The sequence below is a fragment of the Pyricularia oryzae genome, chromosome 2, assembly GCF_000002495.2.
Source record: "Pyricularia oryzae 70-15 chromosome 2, whole genome shotgun sequence".
NCBI lineage: Eukaryota > Fungi > Ascomycota > Sordariomycetes > Magnaporthales > Pyriculariaceae > Pyricularia > Pyricularia oryzae.
In genome coordinates this window covers 183859-201262 of record NC_017850.1, presented here as the reverse complement: position 1 = coordinate 201262, position 17404 = coordinate 183859, and the positions used below count along the sequence as shown (strand labels likewise).

The following is a 17404-nucleotide window of genomic DNA, read 5'->3' as shown; positions in this document are numbered from 1 at the left end:
CAAGCAGTGTCACCTAAACATGACATCATTTGCAGGTCCCCAGATTGCTGCGCCGCAAACAGTAAGCCACCTTTATTCTTAACCCCATTGAGCTTATTTGCGCTGGTTGTCTTGGCCATGTGCTTGTATACGAGTGTTGCACCGGCTTGATTGGCCGCTTGTGTTCTGGAAGGATTCGACCCAATGGCTCGTCGGTTGCATGCCGATCCTGACATCAGACCCCGGATTCCGGCATCAGTTGATGTTACAACGAGACGTGATTGAATGATTGCAAATATCGACGAGTCCAAGCTGAGATCACGACAAAACGAGCACGGTGGGAATAGAGTGTTGGTGGCTTTGCAGCATTCAGTAGTCGTCAACGATTCATGCATGCTCTACGTGCAGATCGTTACCATGAGGCTAATCGACGACCAATATACACAGAAATTGTCACGTATTCTATACGGTAAATTATAAACAAAAGAAATAATAGACTAGACAATCTTGAACTTTTCCCATCACGCCTCGCCCTCCTTGGCCTCATCGACCGGCGTGAAATCCAACCTCTCCCAGCGCATCAAGCAGCCGCAGATCAGAATGGCCGCGCCGCCGGCAACCACGATAAAGTACAGCTTGCCAATGACCTCGGTGACGGCCTCGGCAATCTGGCGCCGCAGCTCGGCAGGCGGCGCCCGACCGCCCAGCAGGTCCCCGCCCAAGCCGGCCAGGGCCCTGCGCACGCTCTCGTCGTCCGGGATCAGCCGCCCCTCGGTGAAGCGCTCGATGGCCTCGCGCACGTACCTCACGCCCAGGTTCTGGAAGATGCAGCCGCCGACCGACGTGAAGAGCGCCACGCCCGACATCTGCAGCGTCACAAACGCCGTGATGTACTCGCCCTCGCGCACCGCATCGCCCGCCGCCACCGCCTTGAGCACGCTGCCCCCCGTCTGGAACACCAGCCCCAGCCCGGCGCCCACGATGGCCAGCTTGCCCAGCACGAGGGACTTGGGGTCGTCGACGGCCACGAGGGTCTGCAGCGCCGAGCCCACCACGATGATGCCGCCGCCCAGCACGTACAGCGGCGCGTACATCTTGAGCCGCGGCAGCAGGAGGTTCGCGAGGATGGTGGTGCCGACAAAGGTCCCGATGAAGGGCATGAGGTCCACGCCGGCCTGCAGAGGGTCGGCCCCGTGCGTAAAGGCGAAGAAGAGCGGCGTGTAGTACAGCGAGATGCCGTACGCCGCCGCCGCCATGGCCACGCACACCACCAGCAGCGCAGAGGTGCGCTCGCGAAACACCCCGACCGGGAAGATGCGGTCCTCGGGCGTCGTGAAGATGCAGAACCCCTGCTGCGTCGCGTACACGGTGAACAGGACCACCGTCATTATCCACGCCGCGATGCACGACGTCGAGCCCCACTCCCACCGCGAGCCCGAGAAGATGAGGCTGGAGCACAGCATAAGAAAAAAGGCGCTGTGGAGCACCCAGCCCAGGACGTCGACGTCGCGGAGACGAGGGGCCGGGCGGCCTGTGACTTGGCCCAGATACAGGGCAGGCAGGAAGAAGACCCAGCCGATGCAGAGGGCCACCAGGACGGGGATGTTGATGTACATGGCCCAGCGCCAGGTTGCAGACTGGTTCTCGGCAAAGGCGCCGCCGATGATGGGACCTAGGAGGAGGCCGATGGCGAACCCGACGCCGACCAGGGCCTGGCCGCGGGTGGCTTCGAGGGGTGTAGAGAAGGTGTAGTTGTAGAACATGATGCTGGGGGTGCAAGATTCGAGTCAGTTATTGTTGCTGGTTTGCAAAAGTAGACACAGAGATAGATGGATGTAGTCTATGTAGAAGAAAAGAAAAGAAAAGCAAAAGAAACTCACCCCTGATACAAGCCAGCACCACCAATGCCAATAATGGCCCTGCCAACCACGACGGCATCCATGCTCGACGCAGCCCCGGCAACAGCAGCACCGACCATCCAGATGACGGCGTAGACGTAAAAGTGCCACCGCGCATCGCCAAACATGTACAGCCGGCGGCAGAGCGGGACGACGCAGGCGTTGACGGCCGTGTAGCCGATGGCGACCCAGGTCAGCAGCTCGACGCGGCCAAAGGCGTCCACGATGGGCGCCTGGATGTTGGCCACGTTGCTGACGTCGTAGCCGAGCAGCATGGCGTTGACAAAGTTGATGAGCTGCACCACCGGCCACTTGTACGCCGGCCAGGTTTTTCGGAGCGCCAGCATCCGGTTCTCGGCCGGCTTCTCGTGGAAGGACGACGCCGACGACATGACGTGCGGCTGCGCCTCCTGGCCTGCGGGGAGCTGGCCAAACAGCTCCCGCACCGAGCCGGTCTGCGAGTTGAGCGTGTACATCTGGCCCTGGCTGGTGGCCGGGGGACCTTGGGGCTGCTCCATGTCGTGCAGAGCTTGGTTTTGTTCGGGAGAGTGAGGAGATTCCATCAGTGGCCAGGCTTGAGTTGTCAAAGACATTGAGTCTATCTCTGCTCTTGAGAAATGTGGCCCTGAAATATCAATATATAGGGGGGGAAATTTGTGCTGGAGCGGTCCTTTGTAAGCGGTGTATAATATAATATCAAACGCCCAAATAACACTAAGGGGACACGGGAGGCACTAAGACGGCTATCCCGGGATCCGGATGATTGAGATGGCTCCAGTGAAGAAAACAAAACAAGCCTTTTGCTATAAAAGTGCCCGTCTAAGCGCCAGCCGTTTGATTGTTGATCTCGTTTTTTTTTTCTCTTTTTCTAGAATTTCCGCGGGGACAGCCCAGCATCTTTATCAAGATTGAAAGAAACGGCTTTTCACCGCCACCCAAGGCTTTTTTACGCGTGAACAAACAAAAAACCCTCGTCGTAAAAACTACACGCTAGGATTCCCAAATTGCCCTCTTACACACAAATTTCAACCAAGGTCAGGCCACAAGCCTCACACCCCCCTCCCACCAAGACGACGCTTACATGTCATCCAAACACAAAACCCACCATCACACCCATATTTGGAGCTGTGGCCGCCCCCCTTCTCCAGGGCGCGGGTAGTGGGTTCGCGCTAGAGCGATCCTTGGCTCCGCCGCACAAGCGGGCAGGCGCAGGCGGCACGGCCGACCTATGGGCGACTGGTAAATTTTCGACAGGGGGCCCGGGCCGTCATTTTGCAACTTGTTTTTTTTTTGAGTGCAGTAGCCGTCGCGCTTCTCGGGGTCACCTTTTTGCATGTCGCCAAGCGACAAGGCCCTGGGCACCGGATGCATTTTTTTGACGTGTTCTTGTCGATCTTGATGGATTTGTAGCAATGATTTCTCCGAGGGGCTGCCAGGCAGAAACTGGATCTGTATCGCCGACGTTTTCCATATTTGTACAGACGCCAGATAAGGGAGCATTAGGCATTGGATCACAGGACCAAACATTCCGTCATTTTTTTCTTGGTTTCGCCCGTAATCGGGCATGGCCATAATCCCGAGGCACCATTCCCAAATGCTGATTTTTGAAACAGCGGTGCAGATTGAAGAAAACGAGTATTTGTAAGACACCATCGAGAACTAATCTCTCGGCCGAAAGAACCCCCACACGAATTGCACGTTACAAACCAAAAAACAAGACAAGAAAAAATCACATGCAGAGATGCACCAAACCAACGTAAGAAGCGACGCGGTGCAACCCGCCAGGAGGCTGACCCAAAGTCAAATTGCCGGCAGGCAGGGCCCTTGGAAAGGCATTCTGATCAATCGTAAACAAAATAAAAATCCCCTGCGCCGCAGCAGCAGTGTGTGTGTGAAAAGCTGAGCCGTAGCCTAATTGACAGGGGGTCCATTTCATTTCGATATGCCAACCAATCAGCACAACCCACGGAGCACCCGCTCGATTAAATTAAGCACAAATAATCGCCAGACCAGGGGGACAAGCGCCCTTTAGCGCCTGCTGCCTTGAGGGCTGTACGGTACATCCAACGTCCCACCTGCCGGTCGACGTCTCCAGATCGGGACGGACCCCCCGCTCTTACATATTCTTATCTTATTATTATTGTTGTTGTTGTTGTGGTCCTGTCTGTCAGAAATCCCGTCGCCATTGTCGGCCCCCCCATCTGTGCGGCCCCCATGAAACGTCGTCTATCGCATGGCAGGATTCCTGCACGCCATCGGAGCTGAACTGCCTTGCTGGGTCGACTAGAGCGGCTCGGCGATTAGTAGACGATCAGACAACAGATGGTGGCCGACGTGGAGCAGCTCCGACCAGAGTGGCGATGAGCCCGCCCTATAATTTGGGGGCAGCAGCATGTCATCACGGCGACTCAGTCCAATCGAGTCCGACCTGGCACCAATCACCCCGGGCAAGAAGATGGAGGGATGCTCCAATCCATATCGTAAACCAATCGTTCTTTTTTGTTACCAGAGGCGGGGAACTGCACCCTTTTTTTCGTGGAGGAAAAAAAAAACACCCAATTTTGCTTTGTATACAAGACACCACACGCAAAAAACAAAAAGAAATAGACAAGATAAGCAAAGCAAAAAAGCAGTCAAAAAAAAAAAAAAGGATCCAAAAATAGAAAACATAATCAGCAACCGACATCAGCATCCCAAAACCACACCCTTCAAAAGACCACATCAGCCCCCACAAGTGCACGTCGTTACTGCTCAAACGATCCCCTGTCCCATCCATAATTCCACGCCAGCCTCCTGCCGACGATCCGGGCCGCCGTCGGAGACATCTTGCTCGACGCAGTGTAAGGCTCCTGCACCATGAACGGCGCGCCGCCGACCTCGGCCGAGGGGATGAAGAGCCACGCGGACCCGTACAGCTTGACCACCGAGAACCCTGCCGTGTGCATGGCGTGCACAAACTCGGGCCACGACACCTCGGCGGGCTTGGAGCCCGGGTTGGCGAGCGGGTCGTGGAACAGCGACTTGAAGACCTTGAGCGACCGCTTGTCCGTCGTCACCTTCTTGGGCTTGGTCCCGTTCTTGGCGGTTCCGTTGCTGGTGGCGGCGGCGGCGGCAGCCTTCTTCTGGGTCTGCGCCGCCTCCTTGGCTGCCATCTCGGCCGCGTAAATCTCCCAGTCCTCCATGGCCTCGCCGTTGGCGCCGACACCACCGTTGGCCTGCTTGCCGCCCTTGCCGGCCTTGCCCGAGAGCGCAGCCGCGTCGGCCGCCGGCCCGCCCAGCCTGCGCAGCGGCTTGGCAAAGACGTCCTTGAGCGCGCCCGTCATGGCGCCCGACCGCTCGAGCTCCACCTTGACGCGGCCCCAGAAGCCGTCCAGGTTGACCTCGGAGCGGCGGATCTGTTCCGCGCTGCCGGGCGCGATGACGTTCTCGAGCGGGTACGCAAACTTGTTCTGGCCCGGCATGGCCATGCCGACCAACCTCTCGTTGACCTCGTACGCCGTCACCTTGGGCACGTTGGCAGCCTGCACCGACCGGCGGAAGTCGCCGTCCAGCGCCTCGCGCACACCCTTGTCCTGCACGTCGGCGCCGAACCGCGCCGCCCACGGCTGGAAGAGCTCAACCTGCCGCAGCAGCCTGCTGTACACCGAAAGCGACGACAGCTGCGCCGCCACCCAGGGTGTGATCTTGGCCTTGGCCTCCGGGTGCTGCGAGGTCAGGAGGTACTCGAGCTCGTCGAGCGCGGCGGGCAGGCCGACCAGCTGTCGCTGCTTCTCGTCCTGGACGACTCCCAGGCGGCGGATCAGCAGCCTCGTCGACTCCTCTGCCGGCGCCTCCTCGACGGCTGCAATCGACAGCGTCTTGTCCTCTGCGCTCTCGGGGGTGACCAGCTGGAAGTAAGGCCGCATGGGCGGGCTGGCGACGAGACCCATGGTGATGTTTGCAAAGGGTCCGGCCTTGAGCTGCTCGACGTGGTGGTCGAGCGTGTAAAAGGCAAACGCCAGCTCCGCCGGCAGGTCCTTGCCCTCGTCGAGCGTGGGCTCGTGCTCGTCCAGCAGCGCCAGCAGCGTCTTGACCTTGCTGAGCACCACGCCCCACTCGACAACGTCGAGCAGCGCCGAGTTGACGACGCGGTTGACGACGCGCCCCCAAAAGACCTGCGGGCTCTTGGCCAGGATCGGGTGCGGGTTGCCGGCAGCGTCCACGAGCTGCTCGCGTCGGTGCGTCGCCCAGTCGTTGAGCACCGCCTCAAAGTAGGCCGGGTCTTCGCGCAGCGCCTGCAGGTGGTCCTTGGCCTCCTGGAGCCGGGCCTGCACGGGCTCCAGCAGCTGCGTCCTGTCCAGGCCGGCGGGGCTGCGGTAGGGCTCCTCGGCGATCTTTGTGATGAGGGATGTGTACTCGGCCGCCGTGGCGGGCTCGGTCGGCGGAGCGGTGGGGGTCTTGGCGTCGCCGTTGGCAAGCAGCTGGTCCTCGGGGATGTCGTGCAGGATCTTCTTGCACACCTCGAGCAGGAAGCGGTACGTCACGTCCTGGACCTCGAGGAGCCACAGGCCCTCACCCGGGTGGATGCCGCGGCGCTCAAACAGCCACTTCTTGTTGGAATCCTCGGGCAGGTCCTCCCACGCGACCAGCTCGCCGTACTCTTCCGGCTTGGTGCGCTTGTCAAACATCATGGTGTAGCGGTTGAGGTAGTGGGGCATCAGGGCGAGGGACTCCATGGCGAACCTGGCACGCTCCAGGTCGGCGGCGGCAAAGGCGTCGGGTGCGCTGCGGGCACGCGAGGCCAGCATCAGCACCAGCGGCTCGGGACGGCTCAGATCCTCGAGGTTGAGGTGGGGCCAGAGGAAGGCGGCGCGGCGGGCTGCATCCTTGGCGGCAAACAGCTTCTCGTCGGAGCCGCCCTCGCGCACGTCGCGCCAAATGTCAATGTCGGGACGGTGACCATCGGGCACCTTCCAGCTCTCGCCCGCCACCTCGATGGCCTTGGCGGCGGCCAGCAGCAGCTCCTTTCGCTTCTTCTTCTGCTTGATGCCGGCCCAGCGCCTGGCAAGGGTCGGCTCGTGCTCGCCCACGACGTGCTGCAGCGAGTGGTAGGCCTTGAAGATGCTGGCGGCCAGTCCCGCCGTCCGGCTGCGCACCTCGGACGGCTTGATGAAGTCGGGCATGGGCATGCCGCCCTCCTTGCCGATGTTGAGCTTCTCAAAAAGTGCCTTTTCCTCCTCCGAGAAGCCCTCGGGCTCCTGGCTTTGCGGAGGTTTCTGCTCCGCGTCGGCCATGGTGATTGATTGTGGCCGAATGTGTTGATGTGTGGTTTATATAAAATAACAACAAGTGCAGGTGACTGACTGCCTGCGATTTGTCGAACTCCAGAAAACGATTGCAGGCAAGGCTGCTTTCTATGTCAAAAGCCCGTGCAGGGGTTGAAGTCACCGACAGGACACGTGTCGCAGCTTTCCTCTTCCAGCCTTGGTTAGCATTGACACCTCGAGCAGGGACACAGGGAGCCAATTGAACCTCAATTGATGGTCAATTGGCGTCAATTCGGCAAATTCCTACTTCCTCTTCCCACAGGCCAGCTTGATGTCTTCAGCGTTTGAGCTCCAGAAACGCTGACTTGAAGGCGAACGTCGATCACAGATCTGGCGGATAGGATGAATGGGGTTGTGTCGGACGAACAATCAGTGCCAGGTCGAGCTTGAACAACCAACCGACCTCCCTCCCAGCTACACCCAGCTAGCAAAACCACAGCGCTAAAAACTTGTCATGGAACCCCGTAGCTTTAGCTCTCCTAGCAGCTGCAATGGCTGGTTTGAGGTTTCCCCGCGAAGCACAAGAGTGGAGACTAAACCCCTTTACCGCAGAGCAACCAGCTGCTAACGAGTGACTTGCCAAACTCACCTTTTGGACACACCGCCGGTTAGTACCTCGCCTAACAATCAGCCCCACCGTGGAACCACCCGGACCCCTGCATCCGCATCGGCCAGGGACCAGAACCCTTTCCTGCGATGAAGCCACATCTCAAAACGAAAAAGAAGTCTACGTCGCATCGTGCCGTGTCCCGGGACGAACCCGATTCTGGGCGTCCATTCAATGAAACTAAACGGGCCAACGAAGCTGGACCTGGCCTCAGCTCGACAGCTCGGGGATCTGATCCTTCATATAAACAAAGAGCTTTGCTCCAATCTCAAATTGATGGCCCTCAGCTCTAACGGACCGGACCTGTCATGATTAATGTAGTCCCTTTCAACAAATACGAGCTGTTGCCATTACGATCCCAGCTTCTTAAATTAACTGAATCCGGTCGCAGACCATCTGCTCAAGCTACAATGCCGTCGCTCCCCAAAACACCGAGTGATGCAATATATGCAGCCTAGAAAGACAAAAAGACATTGGCCGAGTAATCAAGTGATAAAAGCAGCGCTGATACATGTGCGAAAGAAATGAAAGATGCAAACGCAAATTAAAGGCAATTAACAAATGATATAATCGGAAAATCCAAAAAAGCTACCCTCCGCGTCACTCACGCAAAAGCCCCCACCACGGCCATCAACCCCGCGCCCCCAAACACCGCCAGGAATGCCTCTGTCCGCCGCCTCCCGTGCAGGACCCGGTAGCTCTTTTCGCTCAAAAAGTCCTCGGCGAGGAGCTGGACGAGACCGGCAAACAGCAGCAGCCCGGCGCTGATCGCGTTCATAAAGCCGACCATCAGCAGGCCCGCCTGGCTGCGCGGGTCGTACATGTTGTGGACCAGCAGGCCGATGGCCTGCCCGATGGGCGTCGTGGTGCCGTACGCCAGCACCATCAGCCACGGCCGGAGCGAAGACCGCGGGAAGTGGATCGCTGCGATGCGCGACCCGAGCGCCAGGCCCTCGAAGGACTGGTGGAACGATATCGCCACCAGAAACACCACAAAGGCTGGTCCCGTCGCCACCGACAGCGCCATGCCGATGAAGACGCTGTGGAAGAGGATGCCGGCTTCGAGGAGCAGGCACTGTAGCAGCAGCCGCTTTTGCTCGTCTGGCGGCGGCGCTGGTGTCTGTCCCAGCATGCGGTCGCGTTGTTGCGATGGCGGTGCCGGGGGCTGGGCGTCGTGCTCGGGGACGGGGTCGAGTTCGTCGAGGTTCAGTTCTAGGTCCAGGGATTCCCGGGAAGAAGATGAAGAGTCGCGGGGCTGGTAGACGTGCTTGTTTCTTTCTTGCGGATCGTTTGCATTCCCATTCAAGTGTTTCCTGCCGTTCGTAGAGGCTACGACGGGTGTAGACTCGGGGAGTGGTGAGGCGCCGGCCATGAGACCTTCCGAAGCGCCGATGTCGTCCAACATGATATTCGAAGGACGCCTTTCCCGGCGAGCGGCCATTCCACCGCTACTGCTAGCTCCATTGATGCCCTGGGTTTTGTTGCCGTCCTCTCCCTCCTCATCATCCTCGTCCCATACATGGTGATGGCTGTGACTGTGTGTCAGACCGCCGCGGGTGGTGAGGTAGGATTCGACCGAAACGACGACAAGGGCGGCCGTCATGGCCACGAGGCCAGCCATGGCCGTATATCCCTTGCTGAATACATGCGGCAGGCAAGGGTCGGTCAAGGAGAGGAATGCCGTCGGTAGTAGGTGCACAAAGGCTGTCGCGATGAGGACTCCGGTGCCGAAATGTTGACATATGAAGACTATTTTGGTCTGTCGTCGTCCTCCGCCGGATCGGTTCGTGAGGAGGGGAAATGCACAAGCTGGAACCAAGATCGCGTTAGTCAGGCGACAAGCAGGCGGGATGTCCGACACTTGGGTCGTAGGCAAGTCCACTCACCGCAGGTGCTCAGAAGCAAGATCAGCCCGAGGGCAAAGACGTGTAGAGCCGTGTCATAGTGTCCTCTTTCTTTACTACCGCACTTGGGTTTTGTGTCAACGTCATCGCGGCGTGCTAGTTCGGCGGCCAGTAGTTCGGTTGGGATTGATGTCCACGAGAAATCTTTAGGGAGTCAAGAGTCAGCGTGCGAAGTAGGCCACCTATCTAGGTAGAAAATATCACAGATAGAACCGTATCGATAATCAATGTAGTATGTTGCCATCTAGGAAAAAGAGAAACATACCCTGGGGGACGAAGCTCGACATGGTTAAAGTGCCGACCAGGGCAAAGGCAGTTGAAGAAACCAAAAAGGGTGGAGCGTGTGCTGGAATTAGTGTCGCCGAGCACACGGAAGCATTGCTGTGAAGGCGCACTGACGGGCCAACCGATGGGCCAACAGACTGGTGGCTGACACGATTGACGTTGGCGTACAAGTTGCGCTTGGCCCAACTTTTTTGCTTTTTTAGAGGGCGCCTAGCCCCCAATTCGTCAATGTACCGGTAACAAAGGTGGAATGGGGCGACGAGCGTGCTCAGAAGTCGAGCAAGGGAATAGAGACAGAAATCTGAATAGCGTTCAGGGTAGCCTCCTCGTTACGGGTACGGGAACCATCCAAAGGCTTGAGGGTTTCCGACTGCAAGGAAAATGTTTCCGTTGAAGTTTGCTGACCAAGGGATATGCTTGGGAGGAGATGAGATGGTCCCGGTCCACTGGTCTTGGCCGCAAACGGCCATCGAGGTACACGTGTGGGGCTGTGAACTTGTCACTTGCCAAAATGTGGGGTCCAAGGTTCAAGCGGAGTATTAACTGCAGGGTAGCATTAGCTGGCAAGTGGGAGATAAAAAAATAGGCATTCCAAACTATATCTGCAAATAATTGCAATTGACAAAAGGAAATCAAATATACGAATCATACCTTGAAAAAGGCTTGTCGGCGCTTTACATGCTACCGTTTTCGAGTTAGTTATCCATGCTGTGTGCAAAAAGCTATGCGAGGTTAAAAGTGCTGAGTTGTGTAATTGTTGTTGGTGATTTTTGGTGCAGCACGCCCAAATTTGGAGTCCCTATTGTTTTGTCCCCCACTTTTGCTGGTTCTGGGTGCTGGTGTTTTGGCAGAGAAAGAAAAAGCCCGCCTATTATCTTCCACCAGGCCTCTGAGCATATTTTAATATCCAAGCAAACGGAAGTCCTTCACAAGCAGGCCATTCACGTATTAGAGTCTTGGTGCGGCCTCTGCCTGTCACACACAAACCTCGAATCACACCGTTGCTGCTATCTTGCGCATTGACCGTCCTTTGTCGCAATCGTTGGCGTTATAGCCCAACTGGGTATTGGAGTTATCTGTACATAATGTTACTTTTTGCAGTCGCAACTGATGTATGAGTAACATTTCATTTATTTTTTGACAGTCTCAGATCGGGACGAAGCCGTCAAAATCGCCAGATCCGATATATGTGGATTTCTGGATGCCAGTGCAGCACCAGAATCAAGAATGCTACACTGAGAGTTTAACTCAATCTCTTCATCATCGTGGAATTTACGTCAAAGCTGGGGTGCAGCTATGAAACAAATGCCAGTCTTTGTTCCGAGCCGATCTTAATTCATAAGAACCAGCAGGCAATAGCCAAGGTTCAATAGAAAGACAGCGAAAGCTAAACTTTGTTAGAGGCGGGCGTGCAACCACGCCAAGTTAAGATCAGCAGATCTGGGATCGCAACTTGATAAGTGGGGTGAAGCAGCGAGAAGACAATCACATTACAAGAACAGCAAAGCTGAGCAGAGTCCAACGAAAAGAGAGGCTTTTATTAATAAATATGTGTCCATGTAGACAAATAACTTTTTGCGTCGTCACTGGCCTAGAAGCTAGCGACAGTGCCAATGAGAGAAAAGAAGAGAAATGGCGAGCGGGGTAATAACTCCCACTTCCGATGCTAATGCTAATGGTGATGATGCTAATGGTGATGATGCTAATGCCAATGATGCCGATGCTGATGCTGATGCAGATGCCTGGTGATGATGATGATGCTGATGCTAATGCCGGTTGGTGCCCCCTCTGCGGTGTCGAAAACAAAGCCGCAGAGTCAGGGATGAGAAAAAGCCAAGTGATAAAAAACTCCGGGTCTATGCCAACAGCCGAGTGCTGGGTGGAAATGCTTCACAAATGAAGATGAAGGATGGGAGCAGAGGGTAGGATGACCCTCTCATGGAGCGAGAGCCATTTAGGGACGGCCCCAGTTGCCATAGCGCCAGGGACCGAAGCCACCGCCGCCATAGTCACCGCCGAAGCCACCTCCGAAGCCGCCACCATAGCCGTACGGGTAGCCACCGTATCCGAAGCCGGGACGGTAGCCGCCGTATGGGTAGCCGTATGGGTAACCATCGAAACCGAAGCCGTTGCCGAATCCGCCACCATAGCCGAAGCCACCGCCGTAGCCGAAACCACCACCATATCCGAAACCACCACCGTATCCGAATCCGCCGCCGAATCCGCCGCCATAGCCGTAGGGGTAGCCGCCGAATCCGAAGCCAGGACGGTAACCACCGTAGGGGTAGCCGTAAGGGTAGCCATAGGGGAAGCCGGGGTAGCCACCTGGGAATCCGGGGTAACCGCCTGGGAATCCAGGATAGCCACCGGGGAATCCAGGGTAGCCACCGGGGAATCCAGGGTAGCCACCAGGGAATCCAGGGTAGCCGGGATAGCCGCCAGGGTAGCCAGGGTAGCCGCCGCCGCCGCCGCCACCACCACCACCACCACCACCACCGCCGCCGCCACCTCCACCGCCGCCACCACCACCGCCGCCGTTACCACCGCATGGGAAGCCAGGGTACCCGCATGGGGGGTGAGGGTAGCCAGGGTAGCCGGGATAACCACCTGGGAAACCAGGGTAACCGGGGCCGCCAGGGTAGCCAGGACCGCCGGGGAAACCGGGGTAGCCGGGGCCACCAGGATAGCCGGGGCCGCCGGGGAAACCGGGGTAGCCAGGACCGCCAGGATAACCAGGACCGCCGGGGAAACCGGGGTAGCCGGGACCACCAGGATAGCCGGGGCCACCAGGGTGGCCAGGACCGCCAGGAAATCCGGGATAGCCAGGACCGCCAGGATAACCGGGACCACCGGGGAAACCAGGGTAACCGGGGCCGCCAGGGTAGCCAGGACCGCCGGGGAAACCGGGGTAACCGGGGCCGCCGGGATAACCAGGGCCGCCGGGGAATCCGGGGTAGCCGGGGCCGCCAGGGTAGCCAGGACCGCCGGGGAATCCGGGGTAACCGGGACCGCCAGGATAGCCGGGACCACCGGGGTAGCCAGGGTAGCCAGGATAGCCAGGGTAGCCGGGGTAGCCAGGGCCACCGGGATAGCCGGGATAGCCACCACCGCCGCCGCCGCCGCCACCACCTCCGTTAGCAGCCCAGACGTTGGCGCGCTCGACGATGAACTTGGTGGCCGTGTCGAGGTTCTTCTCGGCGTAGCTCAGGTGGACGCCGAGGTCGTCGCCGCTGTCGCAGAACAGATCTCCGCTGGTGCAGAAGCTGACCATGCGCTCGGTCATGGAGCCGCAGTTCTGCTTGGCGTCCCTGCGCGGGAACATGCCGCCCTTTGTGGCGTTGCCCTGGTTGAAGGGGGCGTCGGCGGAGCGGGAGGGGTCTCCCATCATGACGACGGCGGCGATGTTGCGCTGCAGCTCGGCGGGGAGGGCGGGCATGCCCTGGGTGGCGAACTGGGCCTCGGAGGCGCCGCAGACCAGGTCGGCAGCGACGTGGGCGCCCTGGCTGTAGCCGAGAAGGACGATGCGGCTGCTGGGGCAGGCCGCCACGTAGTTGGCAACCATCTGCGACATGACCTGGACGCCGACGCCCTGCGAGCGTGAGTACTCGGAGAGCGACGCCGGGTAGTCGACCGCCTCGATGCTGGAGCCCGGGATCTGCGCCATGACGTTGTCGGCGACCTTGCCGATCATGCCCATGCCGGGGCGCTCCTCACCGCCGCGAGCAACGATGATGTGAACACCCTGGGCGCAGTTGACGTTGACGGGAGGCTGTTGCGGCTGGCCCTGGCCGTTGGGGACCTGACCGTTGGGGAATTGGCCATTGGGAGCCTGACCGTTGGGGAACTGTCCATTCGGCGTCTGCCCATTGGGGAACTGGGCGTTGGGGAACTGGCCAGTAGGGAATTGACCTGGCATCTGGGCGTTCGGGATCTGGCCGTTGGGGAACTGGGCCTCGGGAGAGGGGGCACCGGGGGCACCGGGGGCACCAGAAGCCAGGGGGATCTTGGCAGTGGCCGAGGCAGCGGGGACGGCTGCAGGCAGGGGCACGTTGGCACCGACCGAAGGGCCGGGGGCGGTGGCTGCCACATGGGCGCTGATGGTGGCAGGCAGGGCCAGAATCAGTGCCGCAAGGGCGCCGGGGAGGGATCCGGCAGTTGGATGCATCTTGAAAGACGAAGTAACCAAAGACCCAAAGAGATGAGAAGAAACGAGTGTTCTCAAATACCTTGGTTGTTAAGGTCTAGGGTAGGTTGCCTTCGTTGGCTGAGGTGTTGGATGATGGAGAGAGAGAGAATGTGAGACTAAGACGGTGACGAGATGGTGTTTTATACATGATGAAGGTGGCTTCAGAACGACAGTGAAAACGTTGAATGGTAGCTTCTCAGCACAGAGCTGAAAGTAAAAGCAGCATGCCGGTCCGTTACTGATCCATCATCTTTCAAAAAATGTCTTGTCAGCATGCTCTTTGCATATTGATGCAAGATACCAAACTCGCCACACAACGGACGACGGCAAAGGTCGGGTAGAGCTGGACTGTCTAGATGGGTGGGTGTCTACCAGACAGCTCTCACAAGCCAAGGTAAACAGATGAGCAGCTCAGATTCGCCGCAGATGGCACAAAACTGCATCAACGGCCATAAACGCTCCTGCAAGACTGCTCATGGAGGGCGTGAATAGTAACACGGCCGGTGCGAGGGCGAGACGACCGACTGAGTGACTGAGACGTAGAGTGTGTCCCCTGTGGCTGTGCTGAGCTGAGCTTGGTTGCTTGTCGAAAGTGGTGTGTCGGAGTATTCTTTCCAGTGTCACGGTGAATGGTACGATACTCTAGGACCTGCAGACAAGTTGTCCCTGGACCATAGCAGGTGAGGCGCCCAGCCCAAGCAGCGTCGTGATGAGGCGATAACTGCATTGAGATGAACTAAGCCTGTGTCGTTCCTGCGTCATCTGTAGATCCAGCAACGGGACAGCCCGTGTCCTGAGGCAGGTCTGCCTTGTGTCTCATTGTCTTGGACACCAGACGAAAAGAAACCTTGGAGGGCTTAGCGGCACAGCACAACGGTAAAAGTAGACCGATGCGATGCATATGTACCCGTGGAATACCCGGTGGTGAATGCAAGCTGCCTACTTAAACAAGGTAAGAATAAAGTCTAGAGACCAGACGAAAGCACACGGCTAGCTGTTCACCTGCAAGCAAGTTATCGGGGAGTATGCACGTTGACTAATGATAGATATATTCATCGAGAAACCTCACTCATCTAGGTGCGGTCTGGGCGTTTGCGACCGGGGTCTGACTGAGGCATCGAACGGACGACAGCAGATTGCGGGCGATTGTGCCTGAAGACCATCCAAACCAGATATACTGAGTGTAGTTGCAACAAAGATAGGCGCCCGTTGGAAGATCTGCCAACCAAAGTCGATCACCCCGGGCAAGCCAACCCAAGTCGACAGTGTTGTGCTGTCACGCCATCGTTGGAGATTAGGCTGGCAAGCTGGGCGCCGCACCACGGCTCTCAGGTCTGATGTGGAGAAACTGTTGGTTATCCATCACGTGACACACAATTCTCGGAAGGCACGGCTAGGTTGTTTCCGGCGAAACTAAAGACCGCACAGACAGGGAGCGGGTTCGTGCTGCTGTGTGTTGTTGCCTGAGGCAAACAAGCAAGCACCTCAATCAACCCAAAGTCAAAAATCTTTGTCCCCCCGCTGCCAATCTCCAAGCATGGCTTCGATTAAGTTTATTAGTCTAGTGGATAATGAGAGGCAAATACGCTCCCTTGCAGTCCAGTTTATTCATGATTGCTTTAATCATTTACTCTTCTTATTTCGTACCACTATCAACTCCTGCTCCTTTACATGGGAGCAGCCCGCTTTCCCCCAGCGTACATTTCGTCTAATGAGGCCGTTCGTTTGGGACCCTGCCACGTCGCGGAGCACCCCCGCTCCTTCCAGGGCCAGACCTGGGAGTATTGGACGAAAATCTGGGCTGCGGGCAAGTGGGCGTGAGATTTGACCCAGGAGCCACGAGTTCTGGGTCGACGTGCCGGACCAATTGCCCACCTGGTACGCTTGTTGGCTTGGTACGGTTCAGTACTCGGTACGGAGTAGTTTCTGTTGGTTTGAGTTTTTTTTTTTTTTTTTTCTTTTGCCACTTCTTCTTCTGCTTCTTATGTGCCTTTGCCTTGCAACATCTCCATTTCGCCAGTCGCGCATCGAATCACGGCAATTATTTCCAATCCAACGTTCAACGTCCTGTAAGCACGTGCACCACGACGTGTCGCATCACCTACCAATTTCAACGAGATAGTCCGCGTACACAATGCTGTCTCACTTTCGGGCTATATAATTGAGTTCAGCCGTGCACGTGGGCCCAATGCCACTCGGGAACCAACATACACAAGTCATGTCACCAATACTACAACTACAAGCCTATTCAAGTTCCCATTCGTACCGTTGCTGCAATTGCGATGGTTGGTCGACCTTGGTTGTTTGAACTTTTGCAACCAAATGCCAACCTCGTTTCTCCTTTGAAAATAAAGGGTGCTTGGGGTATTTGTGCCAACAGCGGGGGTAATACAGTGGATGGGAAAGTTTGGATGACACCCATTTCCAATTGGCACTGGAGCCCGCTAGCTCTCAGATTCCCCTGCCAAGGCGAAGGCCTCATTCATGTGGTGTCCACTGTCCAACAATGGAAGACGCCCGGGCCTGGATCAGGGTCGCAACCATCGTATCATGCTCTCGGTTCCTGGTCGGTGGTCACAGCCAGGACGTTGCAGACTATAAAGTGCGACTCTATGCTACACTGATATTGCTGTTACGTGGTAGCACACTAGTCGAATGGATGCGAAATGGAGATGGCATCATCCATATCAAACTCTAGCGTCCTTGTATCATGCTAGGTAGTTCTAGAATGTGTTGGTGTGCGTCAGGATGTGTTGTCGCCTCTCGCCGACTGCAGCTGTGCAGGCATCGAGGACTAGTCTTGCAAGTCTTGCTAGTCTAGTAGAATACTGGAGTCAGGCCTTGGGTGCCATCTCGATGGTTCATGATCGAACTGCCACGACAGCCTAGACTCTCGTCCTGCAGGTACGTGCGGATGTTTCTCCGGGGCTGTGATTTGTTTGCTGCCACGGATAAGTGGGAAGCGGGTCCTTTGGGACTCCCGCTGAGCCGACGAGTCAGAGGCGAATAAAATGAAGAGAATTCCTGAACCGCCTCCCACCCTGCAAGGGGCACTCGGGGAGCCATGCCAGGTACCCGTACGGCAAAGCTTGCAAAAGCGCTCAAGTGGAGACACGGAAGAATAGCCAGAGCGGTTTGTGAGTGCGGGATTGGATAGGAGCAAAAGAAGAAACAGACTGCATGCTGCAGAGTGATTGTTTGCAAGGCGAATCAAGGACAGCTGCAGCGACAAAAAAGCC

The 17404-nt window shown here is 57.3% G+C and overlaps 6 protein-coding genes across 6 annotated transcripts; 1 reads left to right on the top strand and 5 right to left on the bottom strand.

The window, feature by feature from the left end:
- Positions 1–500: 500 nt before the first annotated feature.
- Positions 501–2152, bottom strand: MGG_10869 (uncharacterized protein; the record flags this gene model as incomplete). Its single annotated transcript, XM_003713274.1, has 2 exons — positions 501–1746; positions 1860–2152. 2 exons carry the CDS (start codon positions 2150–2152, stop codon positions 501–503), a joined length of 1539 nt encoding a protein of 512 aa, XP_003713322.1.
- Positions 2153–4304: 2152 nt separating this feature from the next.
- MGG_10868 (uncharacterized protein) lies at positions 4305–7679 on the bottom strand. The gene has a single exon (XM_003713273.1). It carries the CDS (start codon positions 7148–7150, stop codon positions 4622–4624), a length of 2529 nt encoding a protein of 842 aa, XP_003713321.1. The 5' UTR covers positions 7151–7679; the 3' UTR covers positions 4305–4621.
- Positions 7680–7977: 298 nt separating this feature from the next.
- On the bottom strand, positions 7978–10412 carry MGG_10867 (zinc-regulated transporter 1). The gene is made up of 3 exons (XM_003713272.1): positions 9960–10412; positions 9677–9838; positions 7978–9599 (listed from the first exon to the last, which is right to left on the bottom strand). Exons 1-3 carry the CDS (start codon positions 9979–9981, stop codon positions 8395–8397), a joined length of 1389 nt encoding a protein of 462 aa, XP_003713320.1. The 5' UTR covers positions 9982–10412; the 3' UTR covers positions 7978–8394.
- Positions 10413–13301: 2889 nt separating this feature from the next.
- On the bottom strand, positions 13302–14144 carry MGG_14095 (uncharacterized protein; the record flags this gene model as incomplete). Its single annotated transcript, XM_003713271.1, has 1 exon — positions 13302–14144. A coding segment is annotated over one exon (843 nt), but the record flags the coding sequence as incomplete, so codon positions are not given.
- A 1090-nt stretch (positions 14145–15234) lies between these two features.
- Positions 15235–16385, bottom strand: MGG_15505 (uncharacterized protein; the record flags this gene model as incomplete). Its single annotated transcript, XM_003713270.1, has 5 exons — positions 15235–15383; positions 15541–15706; positions 15813–16040; positions 16271–16318; positions 16377–16385. 5 exons carry the CDS (start codon positions 16383–16385, stop codon positions 15235–15237), a joined length of 600 nt encoding a protein of 199 aa, XP_003713318.1.
- A 286-nt stretch (positions 16386–16671) lies between these two features.
- MGG_15504 (uncharacterized protein) lies at positions 16672–17054 on the top strand (the record flags this gene model as incomplete). Its single annotated transcript, XM_003713269.1, has 2 exons — positions 16672–16767; positions 16893–17054. The coding sequence occupies 2 exons, from the start codon at positions 16672–16674 to the stop codon at positions 17052–17054; spliced, it is 258 nt and encodes an 85-aa protein (XP_003713317.1).
- Positions 17055–17404: the final 350 nt, after the last annotated feature.